At 37.2% G+C, this 17,496-nt stretch overlaps 1 protein-coding gene across 13 annotated transcripts in view; it reads right to left on the bottom strand.

Annotated features, from left to right (window-relative positions):
* The window catches only part of gse1b (Gse1 coiled-coil protein b), a 321,715-nt gene that overhangs the window by 30,872 nt on the left and 273,347 nt on the right, over positions 1-17,496 (bottom strand). For 11 of the 13 annotated variants that reach the window (XR_015514392.1, XR_015514391.1, XM_087292421.1 and 8 more), the window contains one exon: positions 5,736-5,933. The exons of the other annotated variants lie outside the window; for them this stretch is intronic. Coding sequence is in view for 9 of the 11 variants with exons in the window: in XM_087292421.1 (XP_087148547.1) it covers positions 5,736-5,933 (198 nt within the window). In the remaining 2 variants the exon portion in view is untranslated. Of the gene's footprint in view, positions 1-5,735; positions 5,934-17,496 lie in introns of those variants that run through there. 13 annotated transcript variants of the gene reach the window in all.

The raw sequence follows: 17,496 nt of genomic DNA, 5'->3' as shown, positions 1-17,496 counted from the left end.
GAAGCAACTCAACACAAATGCTTAACAAGAGATTCAACTCACAATTCATTCCAGCAGAGTTTGGAATCGAGATGCGATACTGTAATGAAGCATTAAAACACACCAATAGTCATTCTTATGCTTTGTCAAAATATTATTTGCTAATCTAAATAAGAATCGAGTTTGCGAACTGAGACTATTGATTATGTTAATCTAAGTTAAAATATTTGTCAAAAATGAAAATTCATAATTTTATGGTCTGTCAATGGACTAGAGTATTCATAAAGCACATTTAAATACTTTGTTTTCTCAGTTTTCATTACATTTGTTAACTTCTTTTAAAAAAAAAATCTGTATCAATGAACGGTTCAGTTTTAAAACTTTAAACCAAACTAAAATCTTGACCAATTTAATTCTTGTGTGAGAGTGATGCTTCAAGAATGACCCCAGTAGTTTAATACTGCACTGACAGCAATTTTTAATAATTCATAATAGTATTCGGGTGACATGGTGGCTAAGCGGTTAGCACTGTCGCCTCTCAACCAAAATATTACTGGTTTGAGTACCAGTTGGGTCAGTTGGCATTTCTGTGTGGAGTTTGCATGTTCCCCCCATGTTCGCATGGGTTTCCTCTGGATGCTCTGATTTCCCACACAGACCAAAGACATGTGGTATAGGTGAATTGAACAAATTAAATTCTACGTAATGTATGTTTGTGTGTGTGTGTGTGTGTGTGTGTTCCCAGCCCTGTGTTGCATCTGGAAGAGCATCCGCTGCGTAAAACTTGCTGGAATTAGTGGTTCATTGTGCTATGGCAACCTCAGAATTAGAGACTAAGCAGAGTAAGTACGTACTCTGTTATTCTAAAATGCAATACAGTAATGACACAAGCATAAATACATCTATTATGGTTGGGCGATGTCGACCAATTTGGCATCGTGCGATATCTAATGCGAAACATCACAATGGACGATGGCATCATCGTTGTAGGTGGCGGTGAAATAATTGTTCATGAATAATGAATTAATTCATACCGAATTAACTATTTGTAGCCTACCGTTTCAACTATCTGACCTGCATGGTCTTTGTTTTACCTATAACCAACTCATAAATAAATAAAGATAATTTACACACAAATTACCACCTGTCAATCACTTCTCAGGATCGTGATGTTTATCAGCCATCGGCTATGGACGATGGCATCATCTATAGACCCAACCCTAATATCTATGTACCCAAATGTACACCGTTCCCACTGAAGCTGTGGTTAGCTACCATATTTTCACATCCAGCATAAAAACAAACTGTAAATAGTGCAAATATACAGAAATAATCTGTAACGTACCAACTCAATTGCCAACAGTTCTCCCATAACTCACACTGTTCTTATTTGACGTTTTAGTGGTGTCCAAATAATTCTATTATTCAAAGCTAAAACATTGCTACAAATATAATACATTGCAAAAGAGTCTATCTGGTCTAGTATGAATTATAAATTTCACTGTTTAAGTTATATACATTGTTGGTCTATACAACATCTTTAATGTTAGTGATTGTAGCAGCACGTAAAAAACCTAACAATCTATTAACCCTAATGAATGGATGAATGAATGATTCATTTTTTAGCCAAATATTTATTTTTGCTTTGTCTATCATCTTTCTAAATGTTTTCACTGAGTTTGTCATATGCATTCTAGGACTGCCACATATTCCCTGGAAATATTCAAAGGAATCACCCTCTCTGAAGCATTCTCAGGATGCTTGGCACCTTTCAGAACAGACTTTGCAACTGGAGCATCTCTATGATGCCATAAAATGTCACCAGCTTGTGAGGCACTTTCAGGTATGCGTGTGCCTGTGTGTGTGAGCGCAGACAGCCTGTTCTCCAACTAGAGAGCCACAAAAAAAAAAAAAAAAAAAAACAGGGCACCTCATCCTACCCCCACATCCACGTCTGCCGCTTTCCTTTTAACCAGAACTAGAGACTCACTCCTCCCATCCACTCTTGTGTCTCTGTCTCTGCTGAAAAAAAGGATGAGTCCTTTAATATCCAAGTCCACATGGAGCAGCTAATTAATCACACACACACACACCACACCTGCTGTGAGAGAAACAGATTGGCTGTGTTCAGAAAGGAACACTAGAGGTGCTGCTTACTGCAACTATTTTCAGTTTCTAGTAGGCAACCTAAAATATTTAACTGCAGTACAGATTAATTTGTAATGCACTAAAGACCACCCCATTTCATCTCATTGAAGGAGATATAAAAAATAAAATTAACCATGGAAATAAATTAAATGATCATAAGAATACATAAACATTAATACATTTTATAAGTATTCATTTTATGACTGTTCTGTTAAATTATTAAAGGAATACCAATACAATAAGAACTACGTTTAATGATCTGCACTAAACTCAGTTGATTAAATGCATTTTATGAATTAAATACATTTTAGTTATTATACATGTTTATATATATACATTTAGTGTATATATATATATATATATATATATATATATATATATATATATATATATATATATATATATATATGTGTGTGTGTGTGTGTGTTTTTTTAAATAATCAATCATGTGGTATTTATTCTTTAGCTCGATCTTAATTTATTTCACATTTAATTATGTATTCAAACATTGGTTTAAGCATGTTGATGCATCTTTTAACACAAAATCTACCCATGGAAACTGCACGTTCACATACAAAATAATTGCTTCTAAAATAACTGAAATAAAATAAAGTGGAGCGACGCTGGAAATCAGCCTACACTCTACCTGCCAAATTTCAGGTTATGCATCACTCACTGGGCCAGTCTGTAAACTCCTGCAGCCCACCTACAGCTGTCTGGACCAGAGACAAATCAGACAGACACTGGGCAGAGGCGTTTCCAGAACTGCTTTTAAAAGTGTGAGTGACCTAATCATAGTGTGCATCAGCTGTCTGTTTTTAAACACCACCCACAGGCACACACGGAGACAGACACAACGAAAAAGAAACAGAAGGCAGAGTCAAAACAGGTGATGGAACACCGCTAGCTGTGTGCAAGCTGTGTGCAAGTCAAAATAATAAAGTATACTTTAGTTTTTACAGTGCAGATGATGTGGACTTTGTCATCAGCACAGAATGTGTTTACTGTAAGCATAGCATCATATGGAGTATGGGTTTGGATGGCTATGAGCTCTGCAACTTCAAAACATAACATACTTTGGGTCTTAGACAAGATAACATCAATGTCCTGTGAGGTCATTCTTCACAGCAGGGTGCTGGAGCCATCAGCCCAAAGCATTCCCTCTCTTCCTGGGTCTGCTCACACCAGCTCACACCAGGGGACAGGCAGGAGAAGACAGGAAGCGTGAGGTGCACTACAGATTATGGGAGACTGTAAAAGCCTACTTCCTTCCTGAGGCGCTATCTACAAACACATCCAAGCATCATTTAAAAAAAGTCCATAATTTTGTTTATGTACATTCCACATTTACACGATGGCATTATCTGTAGAAAACACCACTATGTGGGCATATAGCAGCAAGTTATGTGATCTAGTTAATGTGAAAGAGGATCTGTCATTCTAAACACATCTCGCAATAGGGTGGGGGTTTATTAGATCTTTTTTTGTTGCTGTCTTTTAACTTTATGGAAATATTAATTAAATGTCAATATTTATTTAAAATGTTGGGCTGGGCGATAAAATCAGTATCAATATTTATTGACTGAACACCATTGTCAATATTGATTAAAAAAATTCAGTATGTAGTTTCAGTATGAAGCGCTATAATTTTATAAAAATGTGTCTGCTGAGCGAGCTCCTTGGAAGCAGTGTAAATAGGCTTAGGGTGAAAGTTAGTCATTTCCAATGGAGCCGCGCGACTTGCACGACGTGCATTAGGGAGCAAGGTGCACGTGAACCGCACACATTTTCCACTGGCAAACATCTAAACTTTTGTGAATGCAGCAAGCATACCACGATTCATGTAAGTAGAACTAAACAATCTGCTTCACAATTTGTATGGAACATGCATATTTCAGTAATAACAACAGAATAATTACCTCAGACAAACACTGCAGTGATTTTTACTTTTCTCTATGAACTTGCATCAGAGTTGCAGCAATGACTTGTCCATTTGTCATCCTCTGAGAAAATGGTTGATGGTCACCTAGTTACGAGAGACACCAGTGGAACGCGAGCACAAAGTCCATTGTAAATGATCAAGGAAATCCACGCACACACGCTTGTCAATTCAGGGCAGAATAACAACACATGCGAAAAAAAAGTGCGGTGGCTAGCATCAGTGAATAGATTGTAAATAAAAAAGGATGTAAGGATGTCACTAGAGTGGCTTTTTGGTTTCTTTTCTTGTGCATCACTGCCACTAGCTCCCCATCTGCAAGACTTTTTAGCACAGGATTACAGGATTTGTAATGTTGTGATATGTATTTGAATAATAATGGTTAGTTCCTTTACTTGAAAGCTCAGATTTGATTATCATAACTTGTGTTGTTGACAGAGTTTGAGGTTTACTGTATAATTATTATTATTTACACCTTAAAGTTTTTATTGTTCAGTATTTACGCTACCAAAGCACAAACTTTGTAACATTTTATTTATCAAGTTTAATAGTCTCTTTAAAATTTGTTTATTTTATTATAAAGAGATCAGATATTTTGCTGAAATATTTTTTTGTTTTTAAACTATTTGCCTTAGTAATTTTGGTAAATTAAAATAAAATAGTTAAATAAAAAAATACAAATAATCCTAAATGAATTGTTAAAAATGATTCAATAGTTACCAATATCAAATAATATATAAAACATGATATTGTGATCTATTTTTTTTGTACTATCCCCCAGCCCTAGTAGCATAGAGATTTTTGTTCTTTTTTTGATAATCCACTACCCTCTATGTTTTGAATTGGTGATAGATGAGCTAAAATAATAATCATAAAAAGGCATCTTCTAAGCGAGTACGTTTTTAACTTTTTGTCTACTTGTGTCTCATTTCAAGCAAGCCATTTGTATAAATTAAAGGTTTGCATAGTTGGTACACATCATTAAACCTCACTGGAGCTGATGGCCTAGTGGACAACACACCGACATATTGGGCAGCTGTGCCTCCAGTGGCCTGAGTTCAATTGCCAGCTTGAGGTCCTTTGTCGATCCCTTTCCCCTCTTCACACCACACTTTCATGTCTGATCTCTAAACAGCCCAAAGCAATAAATTGTACAGGTCTTTAACCCTTCTCATGTGGACCCATTAACATGCAGAGTTTAACTCCTTCCCTACTAAAACATAACTGAGGCTAATCAAGCTTTTGAGGATTACTTTGAAAATTTGGAAATAAATGGAAGGCTTTAGCAATGAAGGCAATAACAAAGTAGGCACGATCAGAACTTCCTTCAAGACATGTTAGCTTGGTTTTATAAATAGCTTCATTTAAGCTTCCAACTTGGCATACAAAGTTCTTCAGCCAATCTTCCCTTGGGAGCCAACACCATCAGCTCATGACCCGAGCCATGAACTACTAACCCCACTGAGGTGATGTCACAGTAAACACTGCAGTCCAACTCAAATGGGTCACTAAACATGACCAGGACTTGCAGCAGACTTCATTCAGTCTAATTTGAATTCCGCTAAAGGGTCATTATCATAGCAATGAGGAGAGGATAGCAAGGATGCATCTGTGTCCTTGAAGCACTGACACATGGGTCAGAGATCAAATGTCAGGGGGTCACAGCTTACCTCGGGGTTCCTCTGCCTGCTTGGCCAGCTTGCGGAGGGCAGCAGCGAATCCCGAGTGGGCGGACTGAGAGGCAGGACTGACATTGGGCACAATAGAACCGTTGAGGGGAGACGGGGTGAGGGGACTGACGGTCGCCGTGGTGCGGGTCGCCGTTGAAATCATGCCTAACGATGGTGACTTTGGCTCATGGCTCATGCCTGAGAGAGACAGAGAAATGGAGTGAGATATTAGGAGCAATACATAGGAAATACAAGGACCCCATACTGACTCATTGAGGACAACCACACACACCCAAACACACATAAAAACAGCTGTCTGTGCCCAACAGCTGCAGGATAGAGGTGAAGTGAAAGAAGTCAAAGGTTATGCCCAAGGTCACAGACAGCATGCTTGTCTGTGAGCATTCACACACACATACACACTCACACACACAATCTTCAACAATCATCAAAATCACCAATCACCATTAAACACAGATATCTATATACATTCCAAACGTGGCAGGTTATACCTCCACTAAGAATCTGGAATGTAATCTGGAGAAATGCAGTTGATAATCTGATAGTCATTTTAAGAGCAGTCAAGCTCAATATACTTCTAGATACACCACAACCATGAAAAGACCATTAGATGCTGTTATAAAATTTATAAAATTACCAAATATGTCTAAGAAAAAACAACAAAGACCAAGATGTTCTATGTTTGGTTTGTTTGTGGGAAGTATATACAGTAATGGCCTGTTTCCACTGAGTACAGTACAGTATGGGTCACCTTCATCAGGCTTGCGTTTCCACTGACAAAAGGGTACCAATGGTGGGCGTGGTGTGACAGAAAGTTTCAGTCAATGTCCTTCTCACTCGAGGAAATGTCAAAGTAAAGCTACATGGGTCGTTCACATATCATATGAGAAGCACTTCTCACAAAAAAAAAAGATGGTTTATACACACACTTCTGTATAAATGTTCTTACTAATCTTTCTATGAACAGGATTTGATTATAACTGCAGATAGGCTGCAAAATAGCCTACTGTAGCATCTGCAATTATATAAAATAAATAAATAAATAAATGCAACATTTATGAACACGTACAGACCCTTACAGTCTTCGAAATTTTACTAATTACAGAAAAACTACACACAGCATACGTTTAGTCCTTATTTGGGTTGAAAAACATAACGCAACATAGCCCACAGTCAGTGCAAATCTCTCGATTGTATCTTTTATCTTCACCAGCACATGTAACCATTTGTTAGGTAGTATTATGTCATTTCTAGTTCATAATAGTAAAAACGTGATGATAATAGTTAAACATGGCACTTTGTTCACGTTTTAGGTTGGTGAAAGAATTGTTTGCTCCTTAGTTTTTTCGCACTTCACTCTCACGCTTATCCGTTTCTGAAAGGAATGGATGTCAGAAGCACTTCAATAACCATGCGCACGTTATTATCATGATCTCAAGAAGTTTGTTATGTCAAATACAGATGCGCACGCAAGCTCTATGGAGAAAGTAAAACCGCTACCGCTTTCAGACGGCATCGTAAAACAACAGGACACACAGATTTTGTTCTTCTTGGCTTTGTGGTTGTTCATCAAGATGACGACAAGGTTTGTTTGAGCTTGGGTCGACCATGGCTCATTATTATGATATATATACATTATTACGGTGTAATGTTTCGGCTTTCATTCTCCTGGCTTGTGTATGCACTAGTGACGCTTCTCTGTAAACCAATAGCGTTCAGCTTCACCTTTTGATACCCTTTTGTCGTGCTAGGTACCCTTTAAAACGGGTACCCAAAAAGTGGTACAGTACAGTTCGCTTTTAGGTGTCTTTTGACAGTGAATACAGCAATAAAAGCATACCGACCCGTACCATACCACTCAGTGGAAACGGACCATAATACGGTCCATGGAAACAAGGGCCTGTTTTAGAGCTAATCGCAGATCCAAGTCCATTTCAGTAAAACAAGGGGCGAGAGAGACAGGCAGACAGAGAATCTCTCTTAAGACCTGTTCACCCACGGCACTCCACACGAACCGCTCAGAGCAATTAATAATGAAACAAACAACAGCAGCAGCAGCACTGAAACACTGATCCTCAGACTGACCCTTCACACACAGCACAGATGTAAAGCGCTACCGTGTTCACATTCCAGTCTCCGTTTACTTCCTTGTTCACAAACTGTCGCTCTTTCACAAAGAACGTTTGGAGCTTACACACAAACCCAATCCCCTTTCACCAAGTCAAACGTTCAGTGTAGCAGCTGCTGCCATGTCACATGACCCTCCTCCTCTTCAGCCATAATTCTTCTGCCCTTCTGAGATAACAGAAAAAAAGAGAGAAAACAAGACTGGGAGGGGGTACCCAGTCTTTCTGTGTGTCCAGGAAGATCCTGAGCCAGAGGTGGTGGCAAGTTCTGACGTGCTCTTCCAATTGCAATCTCCTTCATGTTTCGCTCTCTCAAAAGCACATCTGTGCTCCACCCTCTGCATAATACTGCAAGAGAGATGAGAACAAGCACTAATGGCTGATGCAGGGCAAGACTTTTTACCACATCATACCTTTTGACACACACGTAGACCCTTTTAGTCTAGTTCAATTATGAAACCTTTTGTCTTATAGGACCATTCATTCAATCATTTTTCTTCGCCTTAGTCTCATTATTAATCAGGGGTCACCACAGCAGAAGGAATGAACCGCCAACTTCTAGCATGCGTTTTACGCAGCAGATGTCCTTCCAGCCACAGCCAAAACCCAGCACTGGGAATCACCCATACACATTTATACACACACATACACCATGGCCAATTTAGCTTACTTAATCCACAAAAATCAAACATTTAAAAACCTGAAAATCGCCCAAGGCACAATATAAGCATTAAGCTGTATATGTAACTATTCTGAATCGATCATATATAGTTATTAAAATGGCAGTTAAGAAAGCATCTGATAATAATGATGCAAATGTTTCCATGAGCTTCACTACTCCATTTATATTGTGTCACCTTTGATTAACTAGCACTTTATATTGTATGTTGCTTTAAAGCAAGAAGAATAATGGTATCATCAAAGAAGGAGGAGCTCCAGAGCACATCTATTGTATAATTTTTTTCTGACCAATAGTAGCTCTATTTGAGGAAGAGAATTGTTCAGGAACACTTTAGCAAGCCGTTTGGAACTCCTGAAATTCCAAACAACTGCATTTTGGCAGTAATTCTGTAGGAAAGTGTCACACCAGTTTGTTCTTTGACTTTACTTGAAGCATTGTAGGTCCTTTAAGGGCCTCATTTGGACTGAGCAGCTAGCTTTTAATTGTCTCAGAATGAAAGAAATACAAAGCCCATAATAATCTAAAAATAATTCAAGTTACCACGAATACAGTTATATTAGTTACAACTATGTTTTTGGTTCAAGTCACGCGTTCTACTTCTGTTTAAAGAAGCACAATTGTGTGACCAGTGGGAAATCTCCTCCGAAAGCCAGAGGGCACTATCATATGGACACCTACAAAGAATTAACAACATCATGCATTATAAAGAGAAGTTTAACTGCTTTTAATGATTCAGCATGACTAATAATCGTATAACTGCAGAATGGTCTATTGACCATTGTCAATTGACTGAAGTTATGAGTTGGAGTAATAAACATGCTATTATATCTGGTATTTTCACATCCAGCATTTACCACACAGAACAGTATTTATTGCAAACAGCAGGCATTATCTCAAAATAGCCATCTCAATATCATTATGATCCGATTAAACAATTTTTGCGCAGCCATGTAAAAGCACATGCTGGAGTTGTTATACTGACACTGTTAAACATTTATTCTCACCCACAAGACTTTGTGTTCGCTACAAAGAAAAAACATCAAAAGCTTGTCGTAATCATATGCAATATGATCATTTAAACGATGTGCATGGTTTTGATTTTATTTTCACTGCTGAATGTCCTCATGTGATGGCTGCCATCATTCAGAGAAATTAGTGGTTCTGTTTACTAAAGTGGACATCATTCACGTGCATCTTCTCTGTGGTAAAACACAGAGCTCACGGTCAGCTCACGTGTAATTACGGCCGCGAATACAGTAGGTGACTTTTTCAACACCATTTGAAGGTGTCCACTTTGCTGAGCAACGTTTAAAAACAATGTAAAGACTTGTGCGAAAGCCTTCATGCTTCTCTCCTGACCTCGAAAATATAATTAGCTTAATTGTAGAAATGCTGGATTAAGATCGTGTGGGGGCTCAAATTGAGATCGCAATTTTTTTTCGATTAATCAAGCAGCTGTAACTGACACACATGAAAGTTGTCTTTGATTAATCGGTCAGCTCTAAATTCACACTGTAGCATTTGTGTGCATATTTTTTATAACAGCTACAACTGCTTAAAATTAGTGTTCTAAAAAAGTATTGTGTTGAATGAAAAAAAAAAAATTATAAAAAAAAATCCATTTGGCGCAAACATGTAAATGCTGTTAAATGTGTTCTTAAACACTGTTGATTGGCCATTGTGTTTACGTCCTCATGTCCCTGTATCTGTGTTTGCATGCGGTGAAGAGAGGTAAACTGATGACCTTTACAGCCAATCACAGTCACTTCTGTTGAGCATGCAGAAACAATGACCAATAAATGGTGTTTAAGAATGCACAAATGGCGCTCAACCAACAATCAAATGTTAGCGGGAAATTGACTTTTTTATTTCAGTAATTGGTGACAAACTCGATTCTTCTGACAACACCAAGTAGAACAATATATGCTAACATTTTGGCTGATAACATGTTTTCCCACCTTACAGCAAGGAGGTGACTGGTTTGATTCTTGGCTGGGCCAGCTGGCATTTCTGAATGGAGTTTGGATGTTTTCTGCATATTCTCGTGGGTGCTCCGGTTTCCTCCGCAGTCCAAAGACATGCTCTAATGGTAAACTAAAATTTGCTGTAGGGAGTGCAAAGCCCATTGTAAATGGTCAATGAAACCGAAACCATGCGCTTGCACTTGCCACTTTAGGTCAGAAAAACAACATATGCGAAAATGAGATTGTAAATAAAAAAAGGATGTAAGGATGTTGCCAGAGTGGCTTTTTGGTTTCTTTTCATGTGCATCCCAGCCACTAGCTCCCCATCTGAAAGATTTTTTTTTTTTTTGCATGTTGTCATTCGCTCATTTAACAATTTGAAATGATGTATTTAAATAATGTTGGTTAGTTATTTTACTTGAAAGCTTAGAAATGATTTTATAATTTTGTTTTGTTAACAGAGATTGAGGTTAACTGTATCATTATTATTTACACTGTAAAGATGTTGATCTAACTTAAAGTTTGCTTTGATTGTTCAGTATTTATGCTTTACCATTGCACACAATTTGTAACATTTTATTTATTAAGTTTAAGAGTCTTTTTTATCACTTATGTTTATGAGATATTTTGTTTAAATATTTTTGTTTTTAACTCTTAAATCTATATGCCTTAGAAATGTTGGTAAATTACAATAAAGTGGTTAAATAAAAAAAATATGTAAAATATGTATTGTTTAAAAATATTTAATAATTGTTCATATCGAATGATATAAAACATGATACCATGATTATTTTTTTTTGCATTATCGCCTAGCCCCATGACAGAGTAATTGGCAATTCATTCTGCCGTGTTGACCCCTGATAAATCAGAGACTAAGATGAAGGATAGAGAGTGAATGTTTACATTTCTACAAATGTCATTAGTCAATTAATCATTATACAGAATAAAAGTAGCAACATATCAGTTATATTTAACAATAAGTTATTATCCATAAATGCATATGATCATCCCTTTTACTAGTGTGATTTGTGTGATCACACTAGGGCTGAGTACGACTGTCGCCCCCCTCCTTACTTCTCTCCTAGCCTGCACTCACACTGCACATTTACATTCCAGGTCGGAGCATGCTTAGATCATTGTGATGACACAGGGCACTGTCACAATATATTCCTGAAAAGATCCAGTGCTTTTGTCTCACTGAAATGTACAAGCAACCGCGCTGCACGCAACCACACCCTGGGCGCAGCACAGAGTGATCCCACTAGTCAAATGAGCCAGGCTTTGGGGGTCAAACGTGCTGGGGCATGGTTCAGAACACCTAGTGTGAGTTCACCCTAAATTGAGCAGTTTCATGAAAGCAAGCCATTTGTGGTAGGTGTGTGCAGAATATGAAGAGTTAAACAGAGAACTTGAAGTCATCACCGCAGGCCACAATGATTCAGTTGTCTTTCCTCCTGGTAATGCTCACAGTTTTCACACCGAGAGATGAAGAAAAAAGAAGGTGAAGGAGGGACTGTCTTCAACTCATCAACAGAGCTCATTCATCTACACACAGATACATCACATAAACACAGCACACATATTGTACGAATGCTAATAGTGTTACTTCCTACATTAATATTGACTTGATACTAAATTAATTATTCCACAAATTACAAAACTTCATTTTATTTTCTTACCAAATAACTGTTTAATAAATGTTTTGATTCTGTACATGTAAAATAAAAAACTAAAATAAAGTATTTTTCTTAAATCTTGATATGATTTTAAGTGGTGACAGTTAAATGACTTATTACATTATAAATGATTTTTCATCATTCAGCTCTACAACAGTAATTTAACAATTCCTAAAGAGATTAGACCTATTTTGACAATTAGTTTTTTAGCAAAATCATACAACTACATTTTTTTTATATGAGATGTTTTTCAGATGAAATAATGAAATGGTAATTAAAGGTAATTTTCGATGACTGCATCAGAATTTATTAGTATTTTGGTACTGATGTGTGAATGATATCTTAACCATTAAGAAGACGGAACATAGCTACAGCACATTTGTGAAAAGGGTAATATTACAGTAATTTACCAGGATTCTTGTATTAGTTTGGAATATTAGAAAATCAATGACTTGTTTTATAAATAATTCTATCATCATGCAATCAAATGAATCAACTGAATGAACAGCCAACTTGTATCCACTAAATCAGATGTATAATGTTATTTGAAACTCTCTAGGGTTTACTTCACCAGTGGCCACTCTTTAGATTTGCATTATTTTAACATTTATTTATTTAGCCAAAGAAGTCTCCACATATGTGATATGTGCCTTTTCAATATCTCTGATCCACCTGTGTCATTTAAAACTGTTTAGAATTTATTGTGTCACAGAAATAGTTTTTAAACAATAACATTTGCATTACATCATCTTTGAAATCTGCTAATATTATCTGTCAAGCACGTAGCCAGCCTGGTAAAAGTGGCAATTATTTTTTTCTCAAAAAAATTTACTTTTTGCAGTTATTCACCTCATTTTCTATTTAATTTTGTGATTTAAATACTGCATATTTGTCACATTTTAAGCACTATTTTTAGCTAAACTAGCTTGCTGAATGGTCATCATAACCACACTTTTGTAATACCAAAAATATTTCCTAAAGACTTTGAATAGAGAAATGTGAAATAATACTTTTAATGCATTTTTAAAATACATTTTATTACATCATATGTCATTAGAAAAATAGAAATTTGTTTTAAATTTTTTTAATAAAAAAAATATAAATTGGGCAAATAACAAACTGGCCAGCACATTCAACTTTCCTCAGTTACAATTTGGCCATTTTAATAAAAAATAAATTAAAACATCATAATAATGATAATGATAATGATAATAATAATAATAATAATAATAATAATAATAATAATAATAATAATAATAATGTAGAGCTTCACATTTTTCTAGCCTTTCATTTCAAAATTCATGGATAACAAAATAGCCAAAGCAGTATTCTTTACACTTTCAATATGGTCTGCTTTTGGTGCTTCACACCTTTTCATTGCTCATTTTTTGTTTTTAAGAGTAAGGTCTAAGATTTGGAAAAAAAAGTTAGATGTATAATGTTTTCTGGTAAAACACAATACGGTAGGGAATGATGTTTTCTCTTACGTCAGATTGTATGAAAATATTTGTTAGCATTGGCCAAATCTGATTAGTTGAAGGTACACCGAAGCAACAGCCAACAGAGGATTCCACTTAGTCTTGAAGCCTTTTTCGATGGGTAAATGTCACGATTTATGATGGCACTGCAGTTAAAATAGGACAAATGAGTTCATGTATGGGACAAATTCTAGACTTTTGTCAGAGAGGGGAAAGTCTTTCCCACCACCCGAACCCCCCTGGCTACAGGCCTGTCTATACAATAAAATATGCTCCCTACCAGTTAGTTTGAGTTATAAATTGGTCTTTGGAAGTGTGGAGACCTCTATTATCAGTAAACTGGCAACTGTCTGAACTTTAAATTTGCCTCCTGGCCTTCAAAAGGTAATACTAATCTCTATCCATGAGGTAAAAGCTGGGATTCCTAAGCATGTTACTGTGGTTCGTTTGCCAGTGAACCCAGATTCCTGCTGATATATGACCATGATGTGCTGTTGCCCAGCAGAGGGAGCTACCATCTGCAATAAGATTGGAACTACTGCATTCATCACATATATTCAGAAGCTCTACAGTAGCAAATGCGATAAAAACAAAGAAATCAGCATCTCCACCTTTGTATGCTTTCCTTGTGCCGTGTCTGTTGTGATTTCAAACTACGAGTGAGAATAGACGAAAGTCAGTGTTTACTAATCTAGATTAATCTGCTGATCTGCTGTAACAGTAGAGCTGCTGCCCTTTTGGCACAATCGCAAGCCACAATATAACAAAACACACAGGGACTCCAATGAACAGCCCACTTCTGACCTGACCATGCGTAAACACACACAATAATCCCAGTGGCTCCACTGTGCTGCGGCCTACTGCTGAGATAAGAGGTGTGCTGCCCTGGAGAGCGTTTAATCTTTAACCAGCAACAGATTTGCCTATCAGCTCATTAAAGCGGTCCAGATCTGCAGGACAGAGCTATCTGCTGTCATTCATCTGGAATTACCCCGCGTGTGTGTGCGTGACTCAATCTAACATGGCCCTCGGGGAGAGTGTGTGAGGATATATACACACACAGACATACAAACACATGCTTGACCCAGAATGACTGGTTTTATCACTACAGTCTGAATAAATGAGAATGCACACAGCAAAAAGGAAACTACAGTCCGCACAAAAACAAACACAACACTCCCCTTTCACGGAACACTATCTGGAAGTGCTTGCAGACTCATCTTTATGACAAGCACACGGCAGCTTGCTCATACTCACCCACACATATTTCACCACATTAAATCACCTCGTAATTTCACATCATTCACCCTTATTTAGAAAAAATGCAAGTGAAGGGTTTTGTTCAGGCCTTGGGCATCTTGTAACATGAGTATGGTCTCCAAATAGTCCATTTACATATTTTGTCATGTTGTGTTAATTCTGGGAACTGTAAATTGCATTAGATCTTATTAATTATCAAATGACACCTCTGAACTCTTGTTTCTTTGGTTTTAAAGTTGTTTTTAATAAGATTGCCATTTTTCTTAATGCCAGTAGCATGGCAATGTTTTACCAATAATTGAAGGGTATTGCACTTTTGATAAAACACAGCACTCTTCACTGTCACTCTTTAATGAGCCAGCCAATCACAGAGAGGATAAGGATGATGGGACAAATACCAGTAGTACAGTATCATAATAGGCGAAGCATTTGATCTTAAAGGTGCTATATGTAAGTGTTTGACTCTTCTAAAGCATAAAAATACCATAAAATGTTTGCATATACTTAAGAGACACGCCGAGTGAACATTCTTGTTTATCTGAAAAACAATGCTGAAGTCAGTTATTCTGCTTTGAAAATGGGCATTCTGTGCAGGTTCTTTTAACCCGCTCAATGCCAGTTTAGCCAATTATATTTCAGCATCCCGGGTTGCCTTGTTGGAAAAATGCATATTTCTCTTAAAGCATGTGTCTGTGACCAAAATGTGAGCTCTGGAGGATGGTAGCAAACTCCGAAACGAGACGCAGATTCAGAGTTGCACATGAGGTTATAAATTAACAAATAATATAAATATTATGAATGTAAACATAAGGTGAGCAGGTTACATTGTAACACCGTGTCATAACAACACGCTACGTGATATGATTGGCAGTGATAAGCAATTTGGCTGTTTGCACCAGACGAAACACATTAAAAATACAGCCTCACAAAATGGTAAGGTTTATAATCTAATAATACAAATTAAACCTCTTTAATAGCTGATATGGGTTGGTTTTGAGTCACAGTTCTAAAGGTCAATTCTAATAAGTTTATTTTATTTTCAAGATCTGAGGTGAACTATCTGCTGCTGCTTTCTGTAGTATAGCAATAAATGTCATGTAAAATGCCATTCAAACTCATATTGTTAGCATTTAACACTGAATAAAGCACATGAGGTGTACCTGATGTCATCATTGTCAGTTTTCTGTCGTTCAGCTGCAAGAAATAGAAGCTGTTTCCAATATATAAATTCCAGGTGTTGGTTGAACTCCTGGTAATATGGAGAATATTCCTTCTATCAGGTGCCGTTGCTTGTATTTAAAACACGATTCAAATCAGCCTTTAGGTTCGATTGTTAGACTACCTCCTTGGTCCTCAACTTGGCAAGTAGAACTTGCATTTGTTTTTATCCAGGAATGCAAAGTTGCATGTTTTCAAATATGTACAGCTAGGCTTTTCCAAAAAGTGCTAACATTTTCAGCTAGCTAAAAGTGTGGTGGACACATGACCTAAGAGATTTAAGCTTAAATGAGACCTTTTATGTAAAAATCACTTTTATAAGGGTTGAACACAAACACAGTTGTGTGGCAAGTGTTTGTGAATATACCCAGCCTCTAATGGTGAAAATATATTAATTCTATTTTTTATAATCACACTGGATAAAAACAATCAGGACAACACTTTGATTAACATTCTTCCTTTGTGCGTGTCATCGGAGGCGGAAATTCCCATTCATTAGTGACAATCTTTCTGTCTCATTAGCATAAACATCCCTGAGTGTGAAGCAGCCATCCATTCTTTGTGTTTTCAAATAATTCCTGTCGAAGATCATTTTTAAAAGAAGACTGGGAGCTTAAAATTAAATATAAAGTGACAGTCCTAAAAACGGCAAAATTTGACTCAAGTAGGCAGTTTCAAAGAGTTAAAAAACAGTATTTGTGGGGTATTTTGAGCTGAAACTTCACATAAACACTCTAGGGACATTAGAGACTTATTTTACATTTTGTAAAAAGGATCATAATAGGTCTCCTTTAATGTGACAGTTCTTTAAAGTCACGTGTGCTTTCTACACTGCTAAAACTGCTGGATAGAGAAATACATGAGCGACTTCAGCTTTACACGCACACACACTTACACACATGCGCGCACACACACACACACACACACACACACACACACACACACACACACACACCATATGACATTCAGCTGATCTGGCAGCTGGCTGTGGCACTTCCAGGTGGTTCATAATGAAGCCTTTCTCCTGTGTGTGTGTGTGTGTGTGTGTGTGTCATGCGCAGAGACTATTGAAGACAGCACTAGCAGAACAACAGTGTGTGAGCACTGTGGGGAGTGAAGAATGCTGCCTTTTTATGTATTGTGTTGGTGTGGAGGATTTTGGGCCACCTCTGTTGCAGCCCCTAAGGGTTTCCTGTCAGCTGAGGACAGTCGACCAGTGTGGCGATTATGGGGACTGAGCTGTAAGTGATACTGTGACGTTAAACTGCCCTGCTGCTTCACCCCACCACACGACACTCAAGAACCTCCGACACACTTACACACTGTGACAAAACGG

Source organism: Danio rerio, chromosome 18 (assembly GCF_052040795.2).
Source record: "Danio rerio strain M-AB ecotype USA chromosome 18, GRCz13ab, whole genome shotgun sequence".
Taxonomy (NCBI): domain Eukaryota; kingdom Metazoa; phylum Chordata; class Actinopteri; order Cypriniformes; family Danionidae; genus Danio; species Danio rerio.
This window is presented reverse-complemented; position numbering and strand designations above follow the sequence as displayed.